The sequence below is a fragment of the Rhea pennata genome, chromosome 13 (assembly GCF_028389875.1).
Source record: "Rhea pennata isolate bPtePen1 chromosome 13, bPtePen1.pri, whole genome shotgun sequence".
Lineage (NCBI taxonomy): Eukaryota > Metazoa > Chordata > Aves > Rheiformes > Rheidae > Rhea > Rhea pennata.
The window spans coordinates 20,677,193-20,700,282 of record NC_084675.1 but is presented as its reverse complement, the minus strand read 5'-3'; the positions used below and the strand labels follow the sequence as shown (position 1 = coordinate 20,700,282).

General features: G+C 38.9%; 1 protein-coding gene across 2 annotated transcripts; it reads left to right on the top strand.

Annotated features, from left to right (window-relative positions):
- Nucleotides 1-523: 523 nt before the first annotated feature.
- ZDHHC7 (zinc finger DHHC-type palmitoyltransferase 7) lies at nt 524-22,632 on the top strand. 2 transcript variants are annotated; one of them, XM_062586714.1, is made up of 9 exons: nt 524-590; nt 6,096-6,176; nt 9,019-9,165; nt 9,250-9,341; nt 12,162-12,286; nt 17,330-17,426; nt 17,895-17,976; nt 19,247-19,377; nt 20,431-22,632. In XM_062586714.1, the coding sequence occupies exons 3-9, from the start codon at nt 9,036-9,038 to the stop codon at nt 20,605-20,607; spliced, it is 834 nt and encodes a 277-aa protein (XP_062442698.1). In that variant the 5' UTR covers nt 524-590; nt 6,096-6,176; nt 9,019-9,035; the 3' UTR covers nt 20,608-22,632. The 2 variants fall into 2 exon arrangements, with proteins under 2 accessions (XP_062442698.1, XP_062442697.1); XM_062586713.1 differs by having other exon boundaries at nt 9,019-9,341.
- Nucleotides 22,633-23,090: the final 458 nt, after the last annotated feature.

Sequence of the window (23,090 nt, the reverse complement as noted above, 5' to 3'; positions counted from 1 at the left end):
GCTGTCTGGTTCTTGTCAGGTGGCTCAGGGAAGGCTCTGAAGAGGAAGCGGGCGGTGGGAGCGCGCATCACGCCCGGGCGCTGCGGTGCACGGCGCTGCGGTGCTCGGCGCTGCACACGCCGCCGCCGGCCACTCGCGCGCATGCGCGGCGCGGCGGCACAGCCGGCACCAAGGACGCCCGGCGGCGGGCGCGCGCATGCGCGCGGTGGGGGCGGAGTCTCTCCTCCCTCCGCCTCGCGCGCGCCTGCGCAGTTCTGCAGGGGTGGAGCCCCGCTCGGCGCGGCGCCTGCGCAGTGCGCGCTGCCCGGCTTCCGTCGCCCGCGGCGCTTCCGGGACTCGGCGCCCCTCGGAGCGGCCGGGTACGGCGCGGCACGGCCAGGCGGCCGCCGTGGCGGCGGCGGCCCAGCGGCATGGGCTCGGCCACGGCCCCGCTCCGGGCGCAGCAGCGCCGCCGCTGAGCCAGCCCGCCGGGGCCGGCCCCCCCTCCGCGTCGCGACCCCCGCAGGCAGCGTCCCCCGCCGAGGGGCCGGCGGGGCTCGGCCGCCGCGCAGGCCCGGCCCGGCCCGGCCCGGCCCGGGCCCGCGGGGAAGGTGAGTGGGGACGAGCAGCGGCGTGCGCTGGGCTCTGGCCGGGTGTGTGCTGCGCTCCTGCCGGCTTTCAGGTTGTTTAATAATAATAATAATAATAAATGACCTGCCGCAGTGGTGGGAACAAGCGTCCGCGGGGCCACCGCGCAAAGGCGGCCGAGCGCCGCTGGGAGCAGGGGGCAGCGGCCCCCCGCGCCCCTCCGCCGTGTCCCGACTCTGGGCAGTTGGGCTGAATCAGGTGGTGTCAGTTCGCCTCCTTTCCAGGATGGAAAGGCAGCACTTCCTGGAAGCAGGAATGCAAATGCTTTGCCCTCTTAAAAGTGAGAGGGGGGGATTTGTGCCCCAAGGGCAAAGAAATTGGGAGACTACTGGCTGTTTTCCATGCTGCATGTACAATTGTATAATGGTCTCAGGGTGCTGAATTACACTGATGTAGCTGTTTGCTTTGAGGACATGATTAGGTTGAAGTCGCTGGGGCTGTATGCATTAACAGATTTAAATTAGAGTTTTGGAAATAGATGCTCTCTGACTTTCAAAATTTTCAGGTAAAGTAGGATGCTGTACTGATTCATTAGTAGATGAAACTTAGGTAATTTTTTAGAGTTTAGTTAGAGTTTAACAGCTGAAAGCTCTTTGTGGCTAAATGAAACTGGTAATACTTCTCATCTCTCAAAAAACTTTCTTGCTTTTGCTGATGAAGTTTTTGTTTATGCCTTTTTATGGAGACAAAAGTTTTAAAGGAAGCAAACAGTGTACTGCTCCATTTGAAAATCTGAAAATGAAGAACAGAAAGTAACCATCAGACTTTACACATACCAAATGTGAGGAACCATTAAAACAAGGGCTCTAATGCTCTCTTAAGCGGTATTGAAAATTGAAGAACCTGGCATTCTTGTGGAAGTAGTCTGGATTTGTTTGTTATGTTCTGGCATCTGGAAGGAAGAATCAATTTGGGCGTGGATGTAATAACTGGCAGAAAAATGTGCTTGTCAGCTTGATACTGCAGGGCTATCAGTGAATGTGATAACCAAGCTATCTTCAAGTGACTGTGAGGGTGTAGCATAAATTGATAAATACAAAAATTAAGATGAAAAATTATACTCTGAAGTAGAATTTGATGTATCCAGTTGTTACTGGGAAAGGAAGAAAACTTCCATTTTCCTCTTGACAGCACTGATGTATGTTTACGTTCTTAGCTTTCTGGAGTCTAATCTGAATTTGTTTGTGGCTGTGTTTCACAATGGCTAAGATATAAAACCCAGTCACTACTGACATGGATTGTGCCTGCGTCCTTCGCTCAGTTAAGGGATGTTCTTTAGTTCGGAAACGTTCTGTCCTTGCAGTTGTAGCCCAGTGAGCTGAGCCCATCACGTATGGTATTGTGAGGTTGTGTGTATCGTTGTTGGGCACTGAAGTCGCATGAAATACATCCTCCTTGACTTCCATGTCTGTGAGAGGGGAAAAAATGTTTTTTTAAAAAATCATTGAATATCTCAGATGCTATTTGGAATCTTGGTACTTTCTGAAACCTAACTTGGTATTGAAAACCCATCAAGTTTATTGCTGATGAGCAAAGTTCATTAATATATTTTATAAATATATGTTCTGAAGACATGCATAATCTTTTCTTTCATTTGGCATAACTTTTGTTTTACCCAGAATTCTCAGTGATGTGGTTTGGGATGTTTATAAGACATTACCAATATAAGACATAAGTAATCAGATGACCAATTTCCTTGTAAAAACATCCATACTTAAGTACTTCTTTAATTTTTCCCCTTTTTTGAAAAGAAGATACGCTTTTTCTCTAGAATCTCAGAACTGAAAAGAAACACTTCCAGAATTTTCCTATGGCCTGGTTCTTGCTTTTGCAAGGTGCTAATAAGAGACTAGCTTAAGGAGAATCTTTAAAATAGCTTTAAATGTGACCATGTTAAACATTTGCTCACTGAAAATTGTCCTTTGAATTCATAGGTAGGTGTTTACCTGTAAACAGCATCACATTATTTATGTACTTACACTGTAAAATATCATTAATGAGGATATGTAACTGAGGACATGGGAGAGAGTTGAGAATAAGTTGGACACTTGGGGTGAAGTCACAGATTGCCAGTGCAAGCTATTTAATCTGCTGTTTTTCAGAGTTTCAGAGGTCTTTATGCTGGTGCACTATGTTGCTTGTGTCCCAGATCTGTATTTTTGTAATTAGAGATAGCAAAAGTTGAGTGTGTCAGGGCTGATGTGGGAATGTAGTTGATGGATTTGCTGTTTTGAATACTTGCAACTTGAGCAGTTCTCGCATAGGCTGCGGTTTCTCAGAAAGTTCAACCTTGGAGCTCTAGCACCTTTCCTTGTTCACAGCCAGGCTGTTGCTTGGGCTGAGCTAAGGGGTTTTCAGTGCAGATATTGGTTGATGTAGTTACTGGAGTAATTTATTTGATGTTTGCAGTGCAACTGTTTGCTAAAACCAGCCACTAAGCAGAATTTGAAAGCAGCCACAATTTACTTACTAGATGGCTTTGCAGTTTGGATTACATGCCTCTATAATGAGAAGTTAGTCATCTAAATTAGACATGATTACGTCTAGACATTAACTAGTGGATTTTTATGTCATCAGTGAATGGCCCACGTTGTCCATGGAATTGTAAGCATTACTAGGTTTATCCATTTGATTTATTTTAAAATTTTGCTGTTACTGAAATTGTTCACCCTATAACCTTTTGGTGAAACTACAGTTCTGTGACCTTGATTTGATCCTGTGCTTTCTAGGTAGAATTTAAATCCTTTGTACGTAAGCAGTATCTGTCACTGTCCCTACAACTATTGACCTATCACTAGGCAATCAGAAAAGTTAAAATAAAGGCATTTTGTTTACTACATTTTAACTGAAAAAGAGCAGTCTTCAAAACTGTCCGTTTCACAGTTTAAGAAAGTAAGCAGCCAAAAAAAATGTAATGTAGATTTTTCTAGAACAATGTTTTTCCTCTATTCCTCAAAAAATAGCAGGAAAGACCAGTGTCCTTAACTCCAAAGTGTTCTTTTTTCTTTTTCTTTCTTTTTTTTTTTTTCTTTTGATCTTTGCTTACTTTAGTGGACCTTGCACTAAGGTATTTCCTCTCTCATCTTCCTAAAGCCTTCAGTACCCTTATTTCCCTTAACTCAGAGAAAAGATGCAGTGAATATTCTCTAGCCCCACTGGAGAACTCTAAACATAATTAGGAATGGGCATTTTACAAGGCAGTCTTTCCAGTGGTCATGAGTTTGTAATAGCTTCTTCCATGGCTGTTTTTATATTGTTGTATGCTTTCTAAGCAGCCTGATCGTCATTTGTGAATATCGTTGTTATTCCAATAATTTTTCAGCAATTTGGGATTGTATTTCATTAACAATGAGATGCAGGACAATTAAGACATACTCAGCCCAAGAATTTCAAATAACATCTAAGAGTGGAGCTGAATCGAAATTAGGTTTAAGATAATCATCTGTGCAAACAGATAACATTTTGCATGAAGTATGTTGAATATATTAGTGTTAAGCAACAGCTAAACTGCAACTGCTCCTCCAGGTAAACCAATAACCCTTGATACTACAAGACACAAGGAAATACTGAGTGGAATTGCACTGAGGATTAGAGAATTAACTGAAGAAATCATGAACCTGACCATGTTGTCAATGAGTTCTGCATAAGTCATTTAAAATGATTGCTCTGATTTTAATATTTCACCTGCAGAGGGTTAGCATGTGTCTTCTATTTCTTGTCATCGTTGACTCAGAAAATGGGTGGGTAGCTTTGCAAATTAGTGTGATATATTCAACCAATCTTCTTTTTATGAGTTTCTGCTTAGCTTCCACAAAATGCCATGTCTGTGACAGCTTAATGATTGTTGACTTCACAATATTGTGAAAACTTGTTTAACAAAGGTATAATAGGTTCTTTATAAAGCAAAACAGAAGGCAGTCAGTAACTTTGCTCAGATACGTGTATATAATAAGCATTTGCATGGTCTTGTAGGCTTGCAGTAGAATACACAGATTTATTTAAGGCAAGAACCTTCTCATTTTCAGGGGAAATATGTATTGGTAAAATTAGAAGATTGAACTGTAAAAATTTGAAAACATATGATGAAGAACCCCGTCAAATAATACTGCCTCTGAAATGATTTTTGGAACAGCTAGTTTCAGAAGCTTTCAGTTAATAGGAAGCAGCTAGTATTTGCTATTAGCTGTTGAATAGCAGAATCCTTGTATTACTATCAAAATATATGAATTTAAGCTAACATTCCAAATCAAAGAATGAAGCTGCCATGTCAGGAAGCTTACATAAGTAATATAAAATAACTGAGAAAATAAACCTAGATACTTTTCTAGCCAGACACAAATCTGAAATTCCTTCTGCAAGCTAATCATCTCATCCTGGACTGTATAAAGCAAAACAAGAAAATCCTCTTTGGTCCCGTCTTGGGAATTTAATTGCAGGACACATGTTATAATTGGCGCTGGCAGGACTGGGTGGGCGATGGCACTCAGATCTCGTTGCACAGAGCAGGGGTCCCAAACTTAGTTTGCCAGGAATCAGTGCCAGTGGTAGCAATGTGCTTTCTGTGCAGCACGCGTATGCTCGCCTGCTTTTTGAGACAGGACTTCAGGACCATACTTCTGTTCTCCTCCTCCAAACAGCCAGCCAGCTTGGGGCTCTGCGCAGCAGTCCTGCTCTAAATGCCATGTGATGACTTCTGAAGTTCAACTGTTGAAATTTTCAAGCTTTGAAGTACTTGGTTTTCTAAATTAAGTGTTTTTCCCCTCCTCTCCTTTCCTTATAAAAAGGATGATCTCCTAGAGTCTTAAAATCATGATCTCTCAGTTCACAGCGTGTGTGAGTTTGGGTATCGCATCCTTGTAAAAAGGAAAGAATGTGTTTTTTAGACTCAAACTCATGAAATATTCATGTTCTAAAATTAAACATGGTTAGAATAGCTTTTCGTCATTATGCTAATTTGTATATCATAAGTAATATTGTTATTTGCCTGTGTGATGGAATCTAACTGCACATTTTCATAGGCATAATTTTGAGCTATTTTTTTACATACAGATTCTAGAAAGAGTAGCTTTGTTATTTTAAATTAGCCACAACCCAATCAAATTTAAATTTAAAACTGTTCTAATTTCTATATCTTCTAATCATACAGGAATGGCAAACATACAAAAGAAATATGTTTTGGATACCTTAGTTTGTGATGCTAAAATGTGCGTATCTAACTCATCTTAAAAAGACATGAACAAGATTGATATCCAGGGTTATCTGACATCCTGCTGTTTAGAGTTACATAGATTGTTCTTTATGATAGCTTGATCACTCTAAAATATTTTTTCACGGGCAAAAGATTGCTTGCTGTAAATACATGCGGTATATTTTGAAGTAGTCCTATCATAGTACATTATTTGTGCTTGATGTTAATTCCTTGAAGCAATAACGCGTTACTAACCAATTTGTTGATGATGTCTTTTCAGATTACACCAGATATGACTATCTGGATGTCCTAGTATAGCCTAAAGGAAGAACATGATGTCAGAATAAAAGACAAAACATTCGTGAGTTATATTTTTCTCTGTTGTTTTATTTTATTTTTTTTTGGTTTTAATACAACAAAAATACAGTAGCTTTATATCATTTTATTTTCATACTGAAATACTTTACAGAATTAATCAAAAGTTCATGTGTCATGATCTGTATAGAACTATTGATTTTTTTCAGCCTCCTCTTGACACACATTCTGGTTCATGATAACTTGCTGACTTGAACTGCTGAAAAGCAACTTTGATTGAAAAATCATTGCATATTTCTTCTGCTAAGATAATATATCCTAGATCGATGGAATTGAAAAATTTGCATGAAGCTTTAGAATGGAGAGCTTGGGTTTTGTTCTCTTTTGTTGTTTGTTTGGGGTGGGTTTTTTTGGGTGTGTCGGTGTTTTTTTGTTTTTTTGTTTTTTTTTTCATTGGTTCCTCTCAAGCACTCCCAAACATTAGAACAGCAGGAAGTTTGAGGAGGAGGGAGAGGAAGTGATTTTAGACACTCTTCGGGGAAATTTTGCTTGTAAAAATATTTCAGAATTGCCTACACTTTGGTTTAAAAGGTCAATACATAACTTTGAAAAAAATATAATATCAAACAGTTGAAAAACCTAGAGCTTTTGTCTTTAAAATTAGTTGTATATACCCTAAATTTCAATTAAGCAAAAATTTGCCTACGGAAAATATTTTGACAGAATACTAATATCTGAAAGCACTGTAGTTGACTGTTTTCTGCAGTAGTGCCACTTAGCTCTTTAAAGAAGGTTTGGCTCTTCAAAGCATTTTGGTGGGTATTTTGAATGTGTTATAAATTTGACTGTCAGCTTTCATAAGCTTTAAGGCTTATTTGCAAGTTTATTATGCATCCTTTTGGAGTTTGGCAGGGCAGGGGGAGGGAAGAGTCAGACAAGAACTTCTAAGTTTAATGTACTCATTTTTGATGAAATAATACCTGTTTTTACTTAGCTCATGTTCCAGTTGCTAATTACATAGTCTGCATGAAATTTAACTTTTTTGTTGTTGTTTTTACAAGTCTTAACCACAAGGAGTGGTTGATGTCCCAGAGTGCTTTTGAAGTCAATTGACATACACTGTAATATTAGCTGTAAACATTCAGAAAGATTTGAATAACTTTTAAGTAGCTGAAAAGAGAGGGTCATTACCTATCCAGGTTAACCTAAGTTTGAATTGTATATGAGAAAGGTGAAGCTTATTCTAAGGCATTTTTCTAGTATGCAACTGCCTTCATCTGTGGTTTAATAGCTGCATTCTAATAAAAAAGGAGACTTTGTGTTTAAAAAATAAGAAAAACAGTTGGAATAGAAAGCAAACACAATGTATCTGCTAGAGATTGTAACATTGCATTCCCTTAGTAACTGAGACCTGGCTCTGGTCACTCACTGTAGTCAAATTTTCCTGTTTTGCAGCAAGAGATTGTAGGCTGTGTTTAGCTAACTTGAGATACCAGTAGGAAACAGTTATTTTAAAATTTGCTCTGGGATCTTTGTACTGTAATTTGCATACAGTTGTTTCCATTTTTTTTTCTTTTTGGCTTATTTCTGCTTGGTTCAAGCGGTAAGACTTAAGTATCGTATAGATTTAATAGTTGGAATATGTTTTTATGAATTGATTCTTTTTTTAAAGTAACTGAAAACACATAACTTCATCTGAAAGCTGCCTCATGAGTGAGTCTCTTTACTTGGTAGTAGTCACTAACCATTTTAGCCTAGCGAAATGATACTATGCTCAAGATCTTGGCATGTAACTTAGTGTTTTAAATCCTACTAGTCATGTGGAGGCTGCAGTTAATGCAGGAAAAAAACTGAGACTTCTGTTTTGCTATCTCCAATCAATACAATGCTTTCAAGTTTCTCTGAGACATGGCCTTTAGCAGCATGAATCAATATGATTTTTCAAACACAGTAACTTCTGATGTAGCAGGCTATTCTTAGCACATAATGCTTAAATTATAACTTGTCTCCTGTTTATTGATAGCACTTCAGTACTGCCATTCCATATCTTTGCTTGTTAGAGATCTCTGGAAAATAACTCTATTTTCATGAAAAGTATAAAGATTTCAAGTCATCTTTTTGTTCCACACTGGAACAACAAAGCCTTAAAAGGATTTTCATGAAGCTAAATTAACGTGTTCTTTGAAAAATCTGATCTGTGTAATCCATTGCCATGCTAATTCAACCACTGCCATTTGCTTCCCTTAAGTTTGGTCTGATCTGAAACTGTTTTGTCAGTTGTCCAATATATTTTCGTAACAGGCTTTTTTTCCAACACAAAAGCACTTTTGTCAACAAATTTAGCTGTTTTCTAACATGCTCTGTTTTTTGTTGTGAACAATTAACTGGAACAATTCCTCCCCCCCCCCCTTTTTTTTGTTTTTGCTGTTCCCTGGGTTCCTGGAGCAGTATGAAAAGACAACAGTCTGGTGCTGTAGTTTGCTAGCTCCTGGGACATAAGCTGTAATTTAATGAAGGCTTTGCTGGTTTTTTTTGAGATAGGAGATTGTATTTTTATTTTTTTTTAAAAAAAGGAATGATTTACAGACATCAGCAAGGTGGAAACAAAACAACTTCCAAATCTCTTGGTCAAACATTGAAGTTGCATGATCAAAAATGAAGTTATGGTGTCATAATGCTTGGTAAACAGTTTAGAAACTTGTTGATGAAACTTTGTAAATGGTTATCTTTTGACTACAGAAATATTTCAGCTTTATGTAATAACAGAGCGGCTTTTGATCAAAAAAGCCAGGTTCAAAATGGATTACCAATACATGTTTCATCTTATAAAAATGACTGGTTATATTTCAGGCTTCTTTATGCATAATAACAACATCTGGTTTCTGCAGGACAAGTTCAGAAAACCATGCAGTCATCAGGGCACAGATTCCGTGATGTTGAGCACCACCCGCTGCTTGCTGAAAATGACAGCTACGATTCCTCTTCCTCGGAGGCCGACATGGCAGAAAGGGTTTGGTTCATCCGAGACGGCTGTGGTATGGTCTGTGCTGTAATGACATGGCTTCTGGTTGTCTATGCAGACTTTGTAGTGACTTTTGTCATGTTGCTGCCTTCCAAAGACTTTTGGTACTCTGTGGTCAACGGTGTTCTCTTCAACTGCTTGGCAGTGCTAGCTCTGTCATCTCATCTGAGAACTATGCTGACTGATCCAGTAAGTATGCAATTGTTCCTTGACACTGCATTGTTTTCTCATGTAACTCAGTCAGCTGCAGAGAAGTTTGAAGATGTGATGTCTGTCCCTTCCTGATAGGACTAGTTGTGTTTGTTGCACATCCCTTAAATTGGAGGAACTTTGTCAGTGCTTTTCCTGTTCTATTAATGAACCATAAATGAGCTTTGACTTGAGCAGAGACTATAAACATGAATTATAAGGGAGAGGAAGGTTCCTGAGAAATAATTTTTGTTGAATATTAACCTAGACTCTGAGGAAGTTACTAAAGCTTAGTCATTTCTGTCCCATATTTTCTTTCTTTTCTTTCTAGTAGTATTTTTAAAACTTAATAAAAAGTTGTGGTTCCATCCTGTTGTATCATTTGAAAGATATCTTCCGTTTATGGAATGTGAAAGAATTTTTGGAGGTAGATGTGCTGTGCTGGAAAGTCTCATTCACATACTATCATATCAAGCAACAAGTACTACATCATAAGGTATTGCATTTAGATACATGGACACAGTGGGAACTGAGATTTAAGCTGAACTAGCATGCAGTTGGAATAGTGTAAATTTGAGAGGTCTTAAACAGACTCATTTCTTTGGACTTCTACTACTTCAGTTGAAGACTTAGAGATGAAATTGTTTATTTTCTACTAAAAGTCTATTACTCTTTCTTAGGGAAGAAATCTAGAGAGCAAGAGGGAAGGAAAAAATCAATTGTCTCTAGGTTTTGAAACAGTAATAGTATGTCTAAAAGTTATGGGAGTTTCCAAGTAAGCAACAGGGTACTTCAGTTAATGGCTTGCTAGATCTTTCATTCATTTCTCAGCCCACACCCAGTGGTGGAACATTGACTTCTACAGACTGTGACAGTTATGAAAGCTAATAGTTTAAGGTAGATTGCTTAAAAATATGTGCTGGTAAAATAGTGTATCTTTCTAGAACCCAGGTTGTTCTTTATGGAAGAACATGAATTTGAGATGAATCACCACCTTTTTTCTTTGCTCCTCCTGACTCCCTGAATGGAAGACAAGACTGTGTTATAAAGATTGAAGAGAAAAGGAATAAACTGTCTCAAAACACATTAATTATAGCATACTATCTTAAGTATAAAAATAGATTTTTTTTCATTGAAAGGAATTGGCAGTAGTGTGAGATTATGAAACTCATTTTTTGGAAATAAAGCATATTTTTATCAACAAAATGGTAAAAGTATGGCCTGAAGGCATGGACCTATTCCTTAGTGATAGGTGAATTCAGGAATTGTTTTATAAGCATAAGTTTATCTGGAACTGGATAAATTTGTGCTTATAGAAATTCTGTCTTTGAGGCAGTTCGTGATGCCTACACTGAAGCAGTTTCCTGACTTCAATGAGAACACTCATACCGCAGAAAACACTCCAGCAGCACAGCATGAGTGTTTAAGAAGCACTCTTTCAGCCTGTACCCATTCACAGGCCAGCTGGCTCAAGTTTGAAGCACCATTTAGCCAGAAAGCTTCCTTCTGGTGCACAAAAGTTCATCTGGGACAGAGCTTGGACTGTGTTTCAGGCAACACAAATCAAGATTGTTATTCCAGCCCATAGGCAACAAAAACATTCTGCTTAGGTGAAGAGGTGTTTTGCAATTGAATGTGAAATGTCTGCTGGTTAGCTAATTCTGTCATGAAAACTTCCTTAAGGTGTCTACATAATGTGGTGTTGCCATTGGCTTTTATTCATTGAGGAATAATTATAGAATATTGCAGACAACTTAAGCCAACCTGGAGAAAGATATTCTTGTATGAAATAATACTAACTCTTGCAGGAGTTAGTACAGAAAGGCCACTGCGCTGTCATTTCGCATTCCGGTTGATTTCACAATCACTTTCTGTCACAGATAAGCATTTAGCTATATAAATAAGCAGAATGACAGTGGTAATTTCCATTATTTTCTTCTTACTATCCAAAGTTAGCTTCCAGTCTCATGAGGCTATATATTAATATTGCTATTGGAAGAAGCAATCCTGCTTATTCCTGTCTTTTCATCACCTTCCTCCTTATATCAGCACCACTGTTTATGCAGCTCTATGGTGAATGGCTCAGGGAACTAATCAGCTAAAAAGTAACCTCTCTTTTTTCCTGCTGGATTGTTTCTTTTCTGGATCAGTTCCTTTAACTGTTCACCATGTAGCTACCCAAACTTGCACAGTAGCAGAAGGGAACATGGGTGTAGAATGAAGAAGCTGATCGTGAGAAAGCAGTGGTGGTTCATGCCAGCAGTGTCCAAGCTACAAACTTAAGTATAAAGGAAAAACGGATGACTCATGATTGTAGAAAAGTTGTGTATGTAGCGGGGGCTAAGTCTTGGATTCAAGGAGTTCAAAATAAAAAATCTTTCAAGTAGTTTGCTCTGCTGAGTTAACTTCTGTGGATGGTTTGACCTAATGATAGAGTCTCGCAGTTAATGAGAAAAGAAGGCATGTCTCTCTTAGCAGTGCTTGCTCAGAGTAACTGCTGAGCAAATATTCTACCCATAGTGCTTATGTCTGCATGTAAAGATGTGTATTCCTTTGCTTTATGTATGCTGGTAACTGCAGGTTCTATCAGAATTATGTTAATGCTTGGTCATAGATGAGTCTTGCTCAAGTGAAACAAATTGAGATCAGCCAGAAGTAACTTACTCATCTGGAAGTGGTTCTGGCTTATGGCATACTAGCTTTAAGTAAATTAACTTATTTCAGCAATTGTACTGAGATGACTAGTATGAAAACTGTAAAATATGCCTTTAAACACTTTCATTTAAAAAGCTTTCTCTTCTTTAACTGAAATGATTTCAGGGGGCTGTACCCAAAGGAAATGCCACTAAAGAATACATGGATAATTTGCAACTGAAACCAGGAGAAGTGATCTACAAATGTCCAAAGTGCTGTAGTATCAAACCTGAACGTGCACACCACTGTAGGTATGTCATAGTTTTCTTTGAAGCAATTATGTTGTGTTTCAGAATATTGTTCCCAATATATATGTATTATTTTTTTCTACAAATTTTTTACTGTATCCAATAAACTTCCGTGTTAATGCATTGCGGAATAGTTTGTATATATAATATTCTGTGACCAGAAATGAGTGTGGGTCAAGGGATAGAAGCAAGGGTGAAGAGTTTTCAAAATAATTTTATTGTGGTGTGGTAAATCTTTTTCAATCTGATTTTTTTTTTCTGTGCATCATTCTAAATATTGTGCCACACTTCTGATAATGCAGAGCAAATGGAAAAATCTCAGTGAACTTTCTGATAGAAGCCAGCGTAAGAAATGACTCCTGCAATCTTAAATTTAGAAAGTACAAATATATTTTAAATTGCCACTTTAGTTTGTATTCTTCCCGTCTTCATCATACTTCAGTTGAAATGATATGTGAATTGGTAGCTTATTTTCCCAGAGTTGTATGCATAATCAGTTAAATGTGTTTCTCTTTATTGACGATTCATTTTAGTAAGGAAAAAAGTGTTGTTAATTTGAACTTAGCATATTGTAAAACATCATGTAAAAGATTGTCAGTCTATCTTTTAATTAATTCTCAGCCTTTTGAATTTTCAGGCCCTGTGGAAGCATTTGTCTTGTATATTACGTGAGAATTGAAGATAGATGTGCCTGTATAATTAAGACTTACAGAAATGTTAATGATTCTGGTGATTCTCTCTAGGTGTGAGGAGTGATGCATGTGTGGCAATATTAAATTTTAAGTGTCTATGTTGGTGCCATCAGAAGAGGAGTGAAGGTTTTGTCAGGACTAAAACTATTCTGTAAATTTGGGTTCTAAATTAAATGTTTCTGTGTTTGTCACTTATCTGGGTGAAAATTGTGACTGAGGAGCTATATCCATTACAATTACTCTGCCTTGAGCCTGAAATCTTGTTTTTATCTCAGATGTGAGTGGGCTTTTTATCTGGAGTGCAAAGGGAAAAGTTCAATATATAAATAGGCAGTATAGAATTGGCTAGTTTATCTGGGTTGGAGATTAGCTATGGCCCAAACGCAGATCCCAGGCGTGGCGTTATGCAGGGCGAGCGTGGTTCTGGCTGCCTTTGGTGGTTCAGAGAGGGCTGTGTGAACACAGCATGCAGCTGGCAGGGCAGGCTCGGCCGTGGAGCGGTACAGCAGCTTTCTTATGGCAGAATATATATATGGCTCTGGGGATCCGAGACAGCTTTGCGCAGCCTGCTGAGATGTCTTGGCACTTTGCTCGTGGGATGTGGTGAAGGGACACCCCGGAGGCTCTGCTCAGTGTGGATTGGATCTTGCCAATTTGCTCACCTTAGATTCAGACTGGCTCCCGCAGAGACTTTGCAGGTATCTCCCCAAAACGTTTCCCACATCTGAAATGAAGACATCATATGTTGAGCTCTGTGTGTGAGCAAAGAAGCCGGAGAGCCTGGAGCCCATGTGGCTGCGCAGCTCTGTGTAGGCAGGATTTGTACCGTGGACCCAGAGCTGACAGCGCACAGGCTTCAGGCAGGCCCTGCAGAGTTACCTGGGTACACCTGGGACAGCATCCCCAGCAAGTACTGTGTTATCTTGGATATTTCAGCAGCCTGCGGTCCCAGCTAGGGCAGTGTTCATCAAAAGGCGTTACTACTTCGTCGAGGAGGAATCATCTAAATAGGACCTTCAAATATCCTGTTTATAGCAAGCGATCACAAGACTTTCCTTGTAAAAGAAGAGCAAGTGTCTGCAATGAGGAAATCTGTAATGCTTTCAGGGGGTTTGCTTTCACTATCCCAGGGTTTAGGGACCTAACTTTGTAGGCATATACTTTTCCATGCCTTGGTAAAAAGCACTGACATGTTCCACGTGGGTGAAAGCGGTGCATTTTGCTGCTTAGACAGCACGTAACTGGCTTCACAAGATACCTAAATGATAAGGCAGAGGCTGAATGTGTGTGTGCCTAGCCTTTTGCAGCCTGCTTGCGCGTTCTTCTCTGCAGGTTGCTATCCTGTTTAATTGCCTGTTTGTTACTGTTATTCGTACCATATATGCTACTACTAGCTGCTCTTATTAGCTGCTCTTAACTTTTCTTGAATATTGAATTTACCTGCATTGACAGGAAATGGGCTGGAAATCAGCTACCAGAATCTGACTGTTTGCCTTAGATTTAGCATTGCAGAAGTGTACCAAAGAGAGAAAATATTTATTCAATTATGCTGCTGGCTTTCTAGTGGCTTACACACCCATTCCAAGAGCATTAAAAGGATGTCTAGCCCCTAGTAGTCAAAGTGGCAATTTGCTGATAGGAGAGACTTTAAAATTGGAGTTGGTTCCTGTTGTGAAATAGTTGCACTCAAAGCCACAGTGCATGTTTTGAGTAGTCAATTATTAACAGAAGAGGCTCTTATGATGCAGTTATGAAAATTGTTTTGCAACATTGCAAAATAATTTCTGTTGAGGAAGAAAAGTAGTTGCATAATACACATTAGTGGTGGGGAAAAAAACAAGAAATTTTTATTTACAGCTAAGATATCTGGTTTCACAGAAATACCTTAAATTCGATTTTTGCTGCAAAGTTAACATTTTCAAAATAAGGAGGAGACTTATCTTAAGTAAATGTTACTACTTTTTCACTGAAGGAGGGCAGTTGCTGTTACTTCTAACTGATCTGGAGTTCCTATGTTTGTGTATGGGATCTGTTGTGAAGAATCAAGTCACTGGGATGTTCGCATTGGTCTATCTGTGAAATTCTGTTCCCAATATCAATTTCTCTGTTGTTTTTGTGGATTTTTTTTTCCTTTTGAAATATAGTACTTGGCAATAAGCTATGTCTTTCTGAACATCAGCTTTGGCATTCAGAGGTGAAGCTGCATCTGTAGTTCCATGAGTGCATTCAGCAGCAGGAGCCACAAATTGGAGAAGTCTTTTTGCTTTGTACACAGCTACTCACTCTCACTGCCATCCTGCTCCTGCTTCTTGTATGGGTGGGACCGTTCATGCACCAGGAAATGACCCAGGCTCCAGCTAATGGCCTGATTTCCCCAAATTGTTCCCACGTGAATGTCTGTGCTGCTGGACGAGGCAGGGAACAGACTGCAAGTGGCTGGAGTAGCAAGAAGGCAGCACTGCTTTCTCGGCATCCTTGCCAGATTGTTGGCTGGAAGCGTTCATGAAAGCACGGTGTTAGATTGGAAATGGAGGAGGCAGGATTCCAGGCATCTGATGGCTCAGAGAGCTCCGAGTGGGCTTGTGAGAGGAAAACAAATGAGGAAGAGTGTGTCCTGCCCACCTCACGCCCTTCAGTGCTTGGCTTGGTTGAATCTGGTTTCACTCGGTACTTTAGTTCTGGTTGTGGAGTGACAGTATGAATACTGTTTTACCTTAAGAGGCATGGATATGGTGGCTATAGTTAGCCCACCTTTCCCACAAAGCTCGAAGTCATTGAGTGGCTGAACTTACTGGCAAGCTAAGAAGGGCAAACATGTTTTTTGGAGAGCCTTCTGAACACCTTATCTTGAATCATACTTGTTTCTTCTGCACTAGGGAATGGTTGCAGTGTTTGGTTATGGTATTGTGTTTTTTACACGTAACTGGTGCTATTTAAAAAGTAATTTGCATCAGAAGATGAGTCATCTTTAATGTCCACAAAATAAGTAGTGGGAACATAGAAGCTGGGTTGTGATAGGACAACGGGAATTTCTAAGGAGCAGTGGGAGATTTGAGATTCTCCTGTTGCCCGCACAGGAGTATGTTGTGCTTGTTGCTGAATTATAGCATGCATATGCAGCTGTTTCTAGTCATTAAATGATTTTTTTCCATCTTTCTTAATTTTAGTGATGATCTTCTAGTTTTGTTTCATGGCTTATCACTGCAGCAGTTATAGGAATCATATATAAACAAGCATGCATTAAAAACAAAGGATTTTGAATAATAGTACCTGCATATGTCGGGCTGATTTGACTCCTTATCTGCTGAAATGAAAATGCTTAACTCTTCAGATATTCTGCAAGAAAATCTTGAAACACGTGGTGTGTGGCTACCTTGAGTACAAAACTAGGAAAATGAAACATGAGCATCATTTGAACTATTGAACACGTGTTGCAACTGTTCTGTTCCTCTTGTCTAACTATTCCTGCTTGGCTGCAGATGGACACACATTTAAGAGAAATGAGCCCTGCAATGCTGCATGGCCTAGTAAATATTTAAAAAGTTACTGAAATACTTGCCTTTTCTTTCTGGCAATAAGTTTGACTAGAATCTGTGCAGAAACTAAGCCTTTAGTTTAGAACTAGCAAAGAGCAGTAATGTTTAACAGCATTCAGTAATTATATTTACAAGCAGGCAAAGAACGTGTGCTGCTTATAGTTAGGCTTTTTGGTGGGGGATGTATTTTATTTTGGGGAAGTGAAGTATCACATGGTAAGCTATTCTTTGACTGAAATTTTGATTCCATGTGTTCAGAATATTTACAGAAGTATGACTAGTTAAAACTACCTCAAGAGGGAAAATTTCTCTCTTGAAAAGACTACCTTTTCTGACTTGTAAACCAGATTTACAACTTGAAAGTCTACAAACGTGAAACAATTACTTTGTCTTAAAACCTTTTCTAAAAGGGAAGTTCTTACTTTTCTGATCTGGCATCTAGAAAAGATTACTGTTCTGCTCATTCAGTGCCACAAGTGTCTAAAATAAGTTACTAGATGTGCTTGATTCTATGTTTAGATATGCAATGATCCTCTTCCAAGAACATATCAATACAATTTTTTTTTTGTGGAAGAACATCTTATATGGTCTGATTTATAGTAGGCGGAAGCTTCAGCATAAGTTAGTAAAGGGTTTCTTTAAAGAAATGCAAATACAATGTTAGTAAAATCACTGTTGTGATTGTTAATGTTGGTAAAATCATGAAAGTAGCTGATTTCTGCACATCAGCTTTTCGCTGCTGGGTACTTGTATTTCCACATTAAAATGTGTGCTGTATTGTTTTGCTACAAAAGTTGTCTTTTCTTCCTTTCCTTTAGTATTTGCAAGCGATGTATTCGAAAGATGGATCACCACTGCCCATGGGTGAATAATTGCGTGGGTGAGAAAAATCAGAGATTTTTTGTTCTGTTTACGGTAAGTGCAAATCAGCAACAGCTTGATGCCAGTATGAATCTACCTCGATTATAGCAATTTTGGTCGTGTTTATTAGCAAGTAATGACTTATGGACACAGTTGCTTTTTCCCTCCCTCCCCCTATTCTACCCAAGATATTCTCCATGTAGGAAGATATTTCTACCCATACTCATTTTAATCAGTATTTTGTAAAGTGTCGTTGTCTTAAATCACCTAATTTTACTGTGTTTTATATAGTAACAGTTGGTGAAATTACAGTGTTGATTTAGGGAGCTAATCTTTACGCTTTCTTAGTTGCCCATGTTTTTAGATTCAAACTTGATTAGAATTTGATTTTACATCATTGTATTAAATTAAAAATGGAAATAGGAAAGTACATTCACTGTACAGTGGAGTAGGCTGGCTGTAAGGAATGTCTGGTTTACTACCTGGCAACAGTCAAAAGTAAGCACTCTCTCTTATTTCCAGATGTATATAGCCCTAATATCAGCTCATGCGCTCATACTGTGTGGGTTTCAGTTTTTCTCCTGTGTCCGAGGGCAGTGGACTGGTAAGCACATACTTAACTTTCACTGGCATAATCAAGCAGATATTAAAGGGGGAAGTCATAATGTTCCACTTATTTTAACCCCGTGTAAGAAATATTGGACTTTCCTCTTTTTTAAAGTGAAGTCCTGAGAATCTTTCTGTACCTGTTTGCCAGTAAGTCCAGCTAGCTTAGGTGAGTTGTGATTTTGAAAGATTTACAAAGTCTTCCATCTTTCTTTTTTCATCATTCACCACAGGAGCAGTGATTGTCAAGGGCACTGTCACTTGCTTCCCCTACAGAGAAAATTTATCACCTCTGTAATAGGAAGAAAACGGGTACCCAGGCCTCAACCAGCTCAGCAGCGTATTAGCTGAAGCTACCAGCTGGGTTGTGTGTCACACCACAGATCTGTGAACAGCTGAAACTTAAGCTTGTTTCCTACCCGATTCTGTTACAGGAGCCAACTGTGGGGCTCCAGTAGAAGAGAAATTTCCTAAACTGCCCTAGTTGTTTGTTCAGTGCTCTGACTTGCATTCCCTAATATGCCAGTGCACCAGGGCTGACTCTGACCTTGTGCCTTTGAGAGAAGATGGTTGATCACATGTTCTTCCCAGTACCCAGAGGAACGAGGGAATCTGTATGACTGCTTTCACTGAACGTTCTGTTAAACAGATGGTAGCCTAGTAGCCTTTTTTAACTTGAAAAATTCTAATTACTCTATACAATCCCATTTCTTTACTTAACTGATTAACAGAGTTAATTATTTGATCAGAGGATCTCCAGAGATGTAACTGAGTGCAAGTCATAACCTTACTACTTTGTATGATGCTAGAAGGAAAAAAAAAATTTGCAGCAAGTTGGAAAATCTGGATTAATTAGCAAGTCAGAGCTGACAGTGGTGATGATTTTTACAACCTTTGTCATGCGTGAAACTTAAAGCTGCTGTCATCTTTATACATGTGTGGTTCTGAGTACTGTTTCAAAAAGTCTCACGTGAAAACATTTATTTGATATCCTATTTGTTCTAGCCTTGACATATTCAGGCAGGAGTGCAGTGATGCAGTACCATGTGCTGTACAGAAAAGCAGAAGTGTGACTTTCTTAAAAATCCTTATTTCCTTGGACAGCAAATAAAGCTTCTACAGTGATAGTAAAATTTGATGCAACTGTGAAATAGTTTTAAATATCAAAGCTTTTAATTTTTTTATTGCTGTTTGTTGAAGAGAGGATGTATTACTCTGGACTTGCTCTTCAAATCTTTTTTTTATAAGTACATTTATCCGTTTCACAGAATGCAGTGACTTCTCCCCACCTGTAACTGTGATCCTGATGATCTTCTTGTGCCTTGAGGGTTTTCTGTTTCTCACTTTCACTGCAGTCATGTTTGGCACCCAAATCCACTCAATATGCAATGATGAAACGGTAAGAACCACTATTTTCATATACTTTAACAATTTTACTTGAACAATGTGATTAGATGTAGTTTTATTTGCCATGAGGGGGGGCTCTTATTCTGGAGAAAATCCAAAATCTGAAATAAATCCTAATTTTTATTTTCTACCACTGTATAAATAGAAGTGCTTCTGATTCTGCTTTCTAACAGATACTCTTGCATTATCTGCTTTTCTAACATGTATTTTTTAGCTGGGTCTTCAGCTACACAGATTACACAGTTTCTGACTTTTCTGGACTTGTAGTTCTAAACTACCACATTTTTAATGTGTGTTACAAGAAATGATTGCTTCTGTATGCTTAAACTAGCTATCTTGGTATCAGCCCTTCATGCTGTTCTTCTATTTTTCTGTACTTTATTAGAAGTAGGCAAGAGACCAAACGTCCAAACTATGGTAATATTCTATCTGCCGTGTTAAGCCTTGAAAGGATGTTCTTTGTGCTGGATAATTTACTGGAAACATACAGAATTTGCATAATGCAGCTGTTCAGAATTTTCTTATCTGATGCTGTGTTCTGTTTTGAAGAGCTTTTATGTGTTACTGACTTCAAAAACAATTGGTTAATATCCAGCATTCATTAGTGGGAAGTCAGTACGGAAAATGATCATAAGAATAATGCGCTTGGGAAAGCAAGCCTAGCTTCAGTAATTGCAGTAAAAGAATCTTCCTGGAAGCCTTATTGCCTAGTTTCGTTAACTGAATAAACATCTTTTAGCAGGCGTGCTGATCCTCTAGCTTTCACGTCAGCCTTTCTGGTCATCTTTTTTCCTTCAGTTTGGAGTGTGTGGGGGGAACCAACCTGTTTTGTGTTCATTGTATGTTCTAAGTCTTCTGCTATGTACCTAAAGGGCTAAATCAGCCATTCTTATTTCTTCCTTGCTAAATAAGTAGCAATAAGAAACTAGTTTGCTCACTAGCCATGAATTGAAAGAATACCAAATAGCCATCATTTTTTGATAACTGCTGTTACACTTTACTGAACTGTAGGCTTCAGCATGTCACTGCATGCCTTTATTTGCAGGAGATTGAAAGACTGAAGAGTGAAAAGCCAACGTGGGAGAGGAGACTACGTTGGGAAGGAATGAAGTCTGTTTTTGGGGGCCAGCCTTCACTCCTGTGGATCAATCCTTTTGCAGGATTTCGAATCAGGCGACTTCTACTGCGAGCAAAGAAAGGAGGACCTGAGTTTTCTGTTTGAGTTTAATTATGCTGGAACTTGCAAGAATACTATATAATATTTATTTGGGGCCAGAAAGGCTATCTACGTATAATCTGTGACCAGGTGAAACTGACACCAGACATTTGCTTGTAGCAAGCAGTTTTATACGTTTGTCACAGACATCTCATTAACTTTCAGAGACGCAAACTGGATCTGTAATGGTCTTAACAACAAGATGACAAAGGAAAGCACGTGGTCACACTAAAGAAGCCAAATGTCATGCTACTGTAATTTATTTTGAGATTAATTATGCATTTTTGTTAAACCCTTTATGTTTGGGGACTTACCTGTGTGTTTTTATAAAAATTATGTACTTAGGTGCAGTTGTCAATCATAAGGAAGAGCGTTATAGTGAAAATTGATCTCAAATGAGACCCAGCCTTCTAAATCCACTTTTCAGGGAAGAGCAGTTTGTTCAAATTTAATTTATATTTCAGCTTGTCCTAATAAACAGAGCTGTACTCTTGTGTCCCACTTCAGACACACATTCCTTATATGCAAGTGATTCAAGGGACTTGTGCACATGGAGCATAGCACGTTAGAGGCACTGTTACACCGCTGCCAAATGTCTTCCCAGGCTCACAAAAGCATGTCTCGTGTTTGGCAGTACTAATCTCATGTGGCATTTAGGTAAGTTCTAAATGTTCAGTAAACAATACTGTTTACTTACAATTACGGGCCAAATTCTGCCCTCAGATATGCATCTCCAATTCTTAGTGCATTGATTCTAAAGGAACTTAGGCTTAGGTGTCCAAGGATGTTATTTAGTCCTCTGTGCAGGAGTAAGTGGGACCAGTGACTGTATCCTCTTGTATGGGATTAAAACGAATGTACTGCAGGCTGGAGTTAATCAGCTGAAAGAAAACTGTTTTTGTAAGATCTTGCTTTGCAGACTTTTCATAGAAGGAAAACTGAATGATCCCTTGAACAAAGACGTCAGAGGAAGGAGGGAGATTTCTTCTAGTGCTGACAGAGCTTACCTCCTTCTCATGTGCAACAAATCTTAAGCATAGAAGAAAAATCTGCAACAGAAAGGGAATTATTTTTAATTTAGCAGTTTTCCAACCAAAACTACTCTCAAAAAACAGAAGAGCAGTATAGATCCAGAACTGCTTTATGTGGGCCTGACAAATAACAGTAGTGCTAAGATATATTCGTAAATCTGCAAGTAATGAAATTCAGCTGGAAGTGGCTTATTTAAACATTACATTTAGAATTTTTTTTTTGTGTTTGTTCTGTAAGTTACCAACAACGTAAAGGATAAAAAAGGAGCCTTGATGCATAGCTTGAAACTGTAGCCTAGGAAGTAAACAGTTCTCTGTTCTAGGACTTGCCTTAACTTGTCCAGTCTTTGCTTTTGCTTTGCCAGTAGTACTGATGATCTGTCCCACCTCAAGCAGTATGACGTGCTCAAGAATTTTATATTAGTAAGTTTACTTACTATAGAAGCTGTACTTTATTTATTATTATTATTTTTATGACCTGCTTCTCCATTTCTTTGCAACAGTTTGTGGCATTTTGATTCCAGCTTCATCAAGTTTTATACCATTGGGTGGGTGAACTTACTAAAGGATTGCAGTTTATGACCCTGCAAACAAAATTGTGCAATATTATATAATACCTTCACTTTGCTTGGAGGAGATGGTGTGTATTACTGGAGAATTTCTAGGTGGGCACATCCAATGAAATTGCAGCCAAATGAACAAAACTGTCTGATGTATATGAGGAAAAAGCTGGAGGTTCCACAAGGATCTTTGCATATTCAGTTGCACATCTTAAAGATTGGGAGAAAATGTATCTGGCTTTGTCATGAGGCTCTTAATATGTATATTGTTTAATAAAATATCCTGATGAAAATCAGAAAATATCACTTAAAAGCAATTGAATCCTGTGACTTAGCAAGTGTGTGCGTGTGTGAAATCAAGTTTACTTGGCTTTTCAGACCCTTGTTATGTTGTAATTTTTTTTAATGTAAAAGGAAAAATAAAGTGATGAAGTCTTAAAGTTGATTAACCTCTGCTCTGCACAAATGTGCATGATCACATTCAGATTATACGAACTTCAGGGTAGCGGTCTTGCATCATTTGACTTCTAATCTGTATTTACCTATGTATTGAGTAATTTAAAGCAGTAGCAACTGTTAAAGATGCAGTTTTATTTTCCTTACTGAGGCTTTCGAACTACACTAGCTGCTCTCAGGCTTTTCACCTTCTGCATCCTCTGTTGTAACTGCTTATGTTATTAGTGCCTGTTTGTCCAAGGCCAGTAAGAGAGCCTAGGTAATGCGTCCTCTTTGAAGACTCTAACATAACCGGCTTTGTGCAATCAAAGCATTTGTTCAGAACAGCACAGGTTTGGACTCCCTAGTTTTTCTGTTCAAATGTTGACTTTTTTTTCCCCTAATTCTGTAGTTTCGGATACGAAGACAGCTACTTCTCCGGCCTAGAAAGCAGCACTGCAGG

What these genes read in the sequence shown, in the direction of transcription:
- ZDHHC7 (XM_062586713.1), top strand. Translation starts at nt 9,036, where the DNA reads ATGCAGTCATCAGGGCACAGATTCCGTGATGTTGAGCACCACCCGCTG. An exon ending in GAACTATGCTGACTGATCCA is followed by an intron (nt 9,342 to 12,161) that starts GTAAGTATGCAA and finishes AAATGATTTCAG; the next exon opens with GGGGCTGTACCCAAAGGAAA. An exon ending in GATTTTTTGTTCTGTTTACG is followed by an intron (nt 17,427 to 17,894) that starts GTAAGTGCAAAT and finishes TCTTATTTCCAG; the next exon opens with ATGTATATAGCCCTAATATC.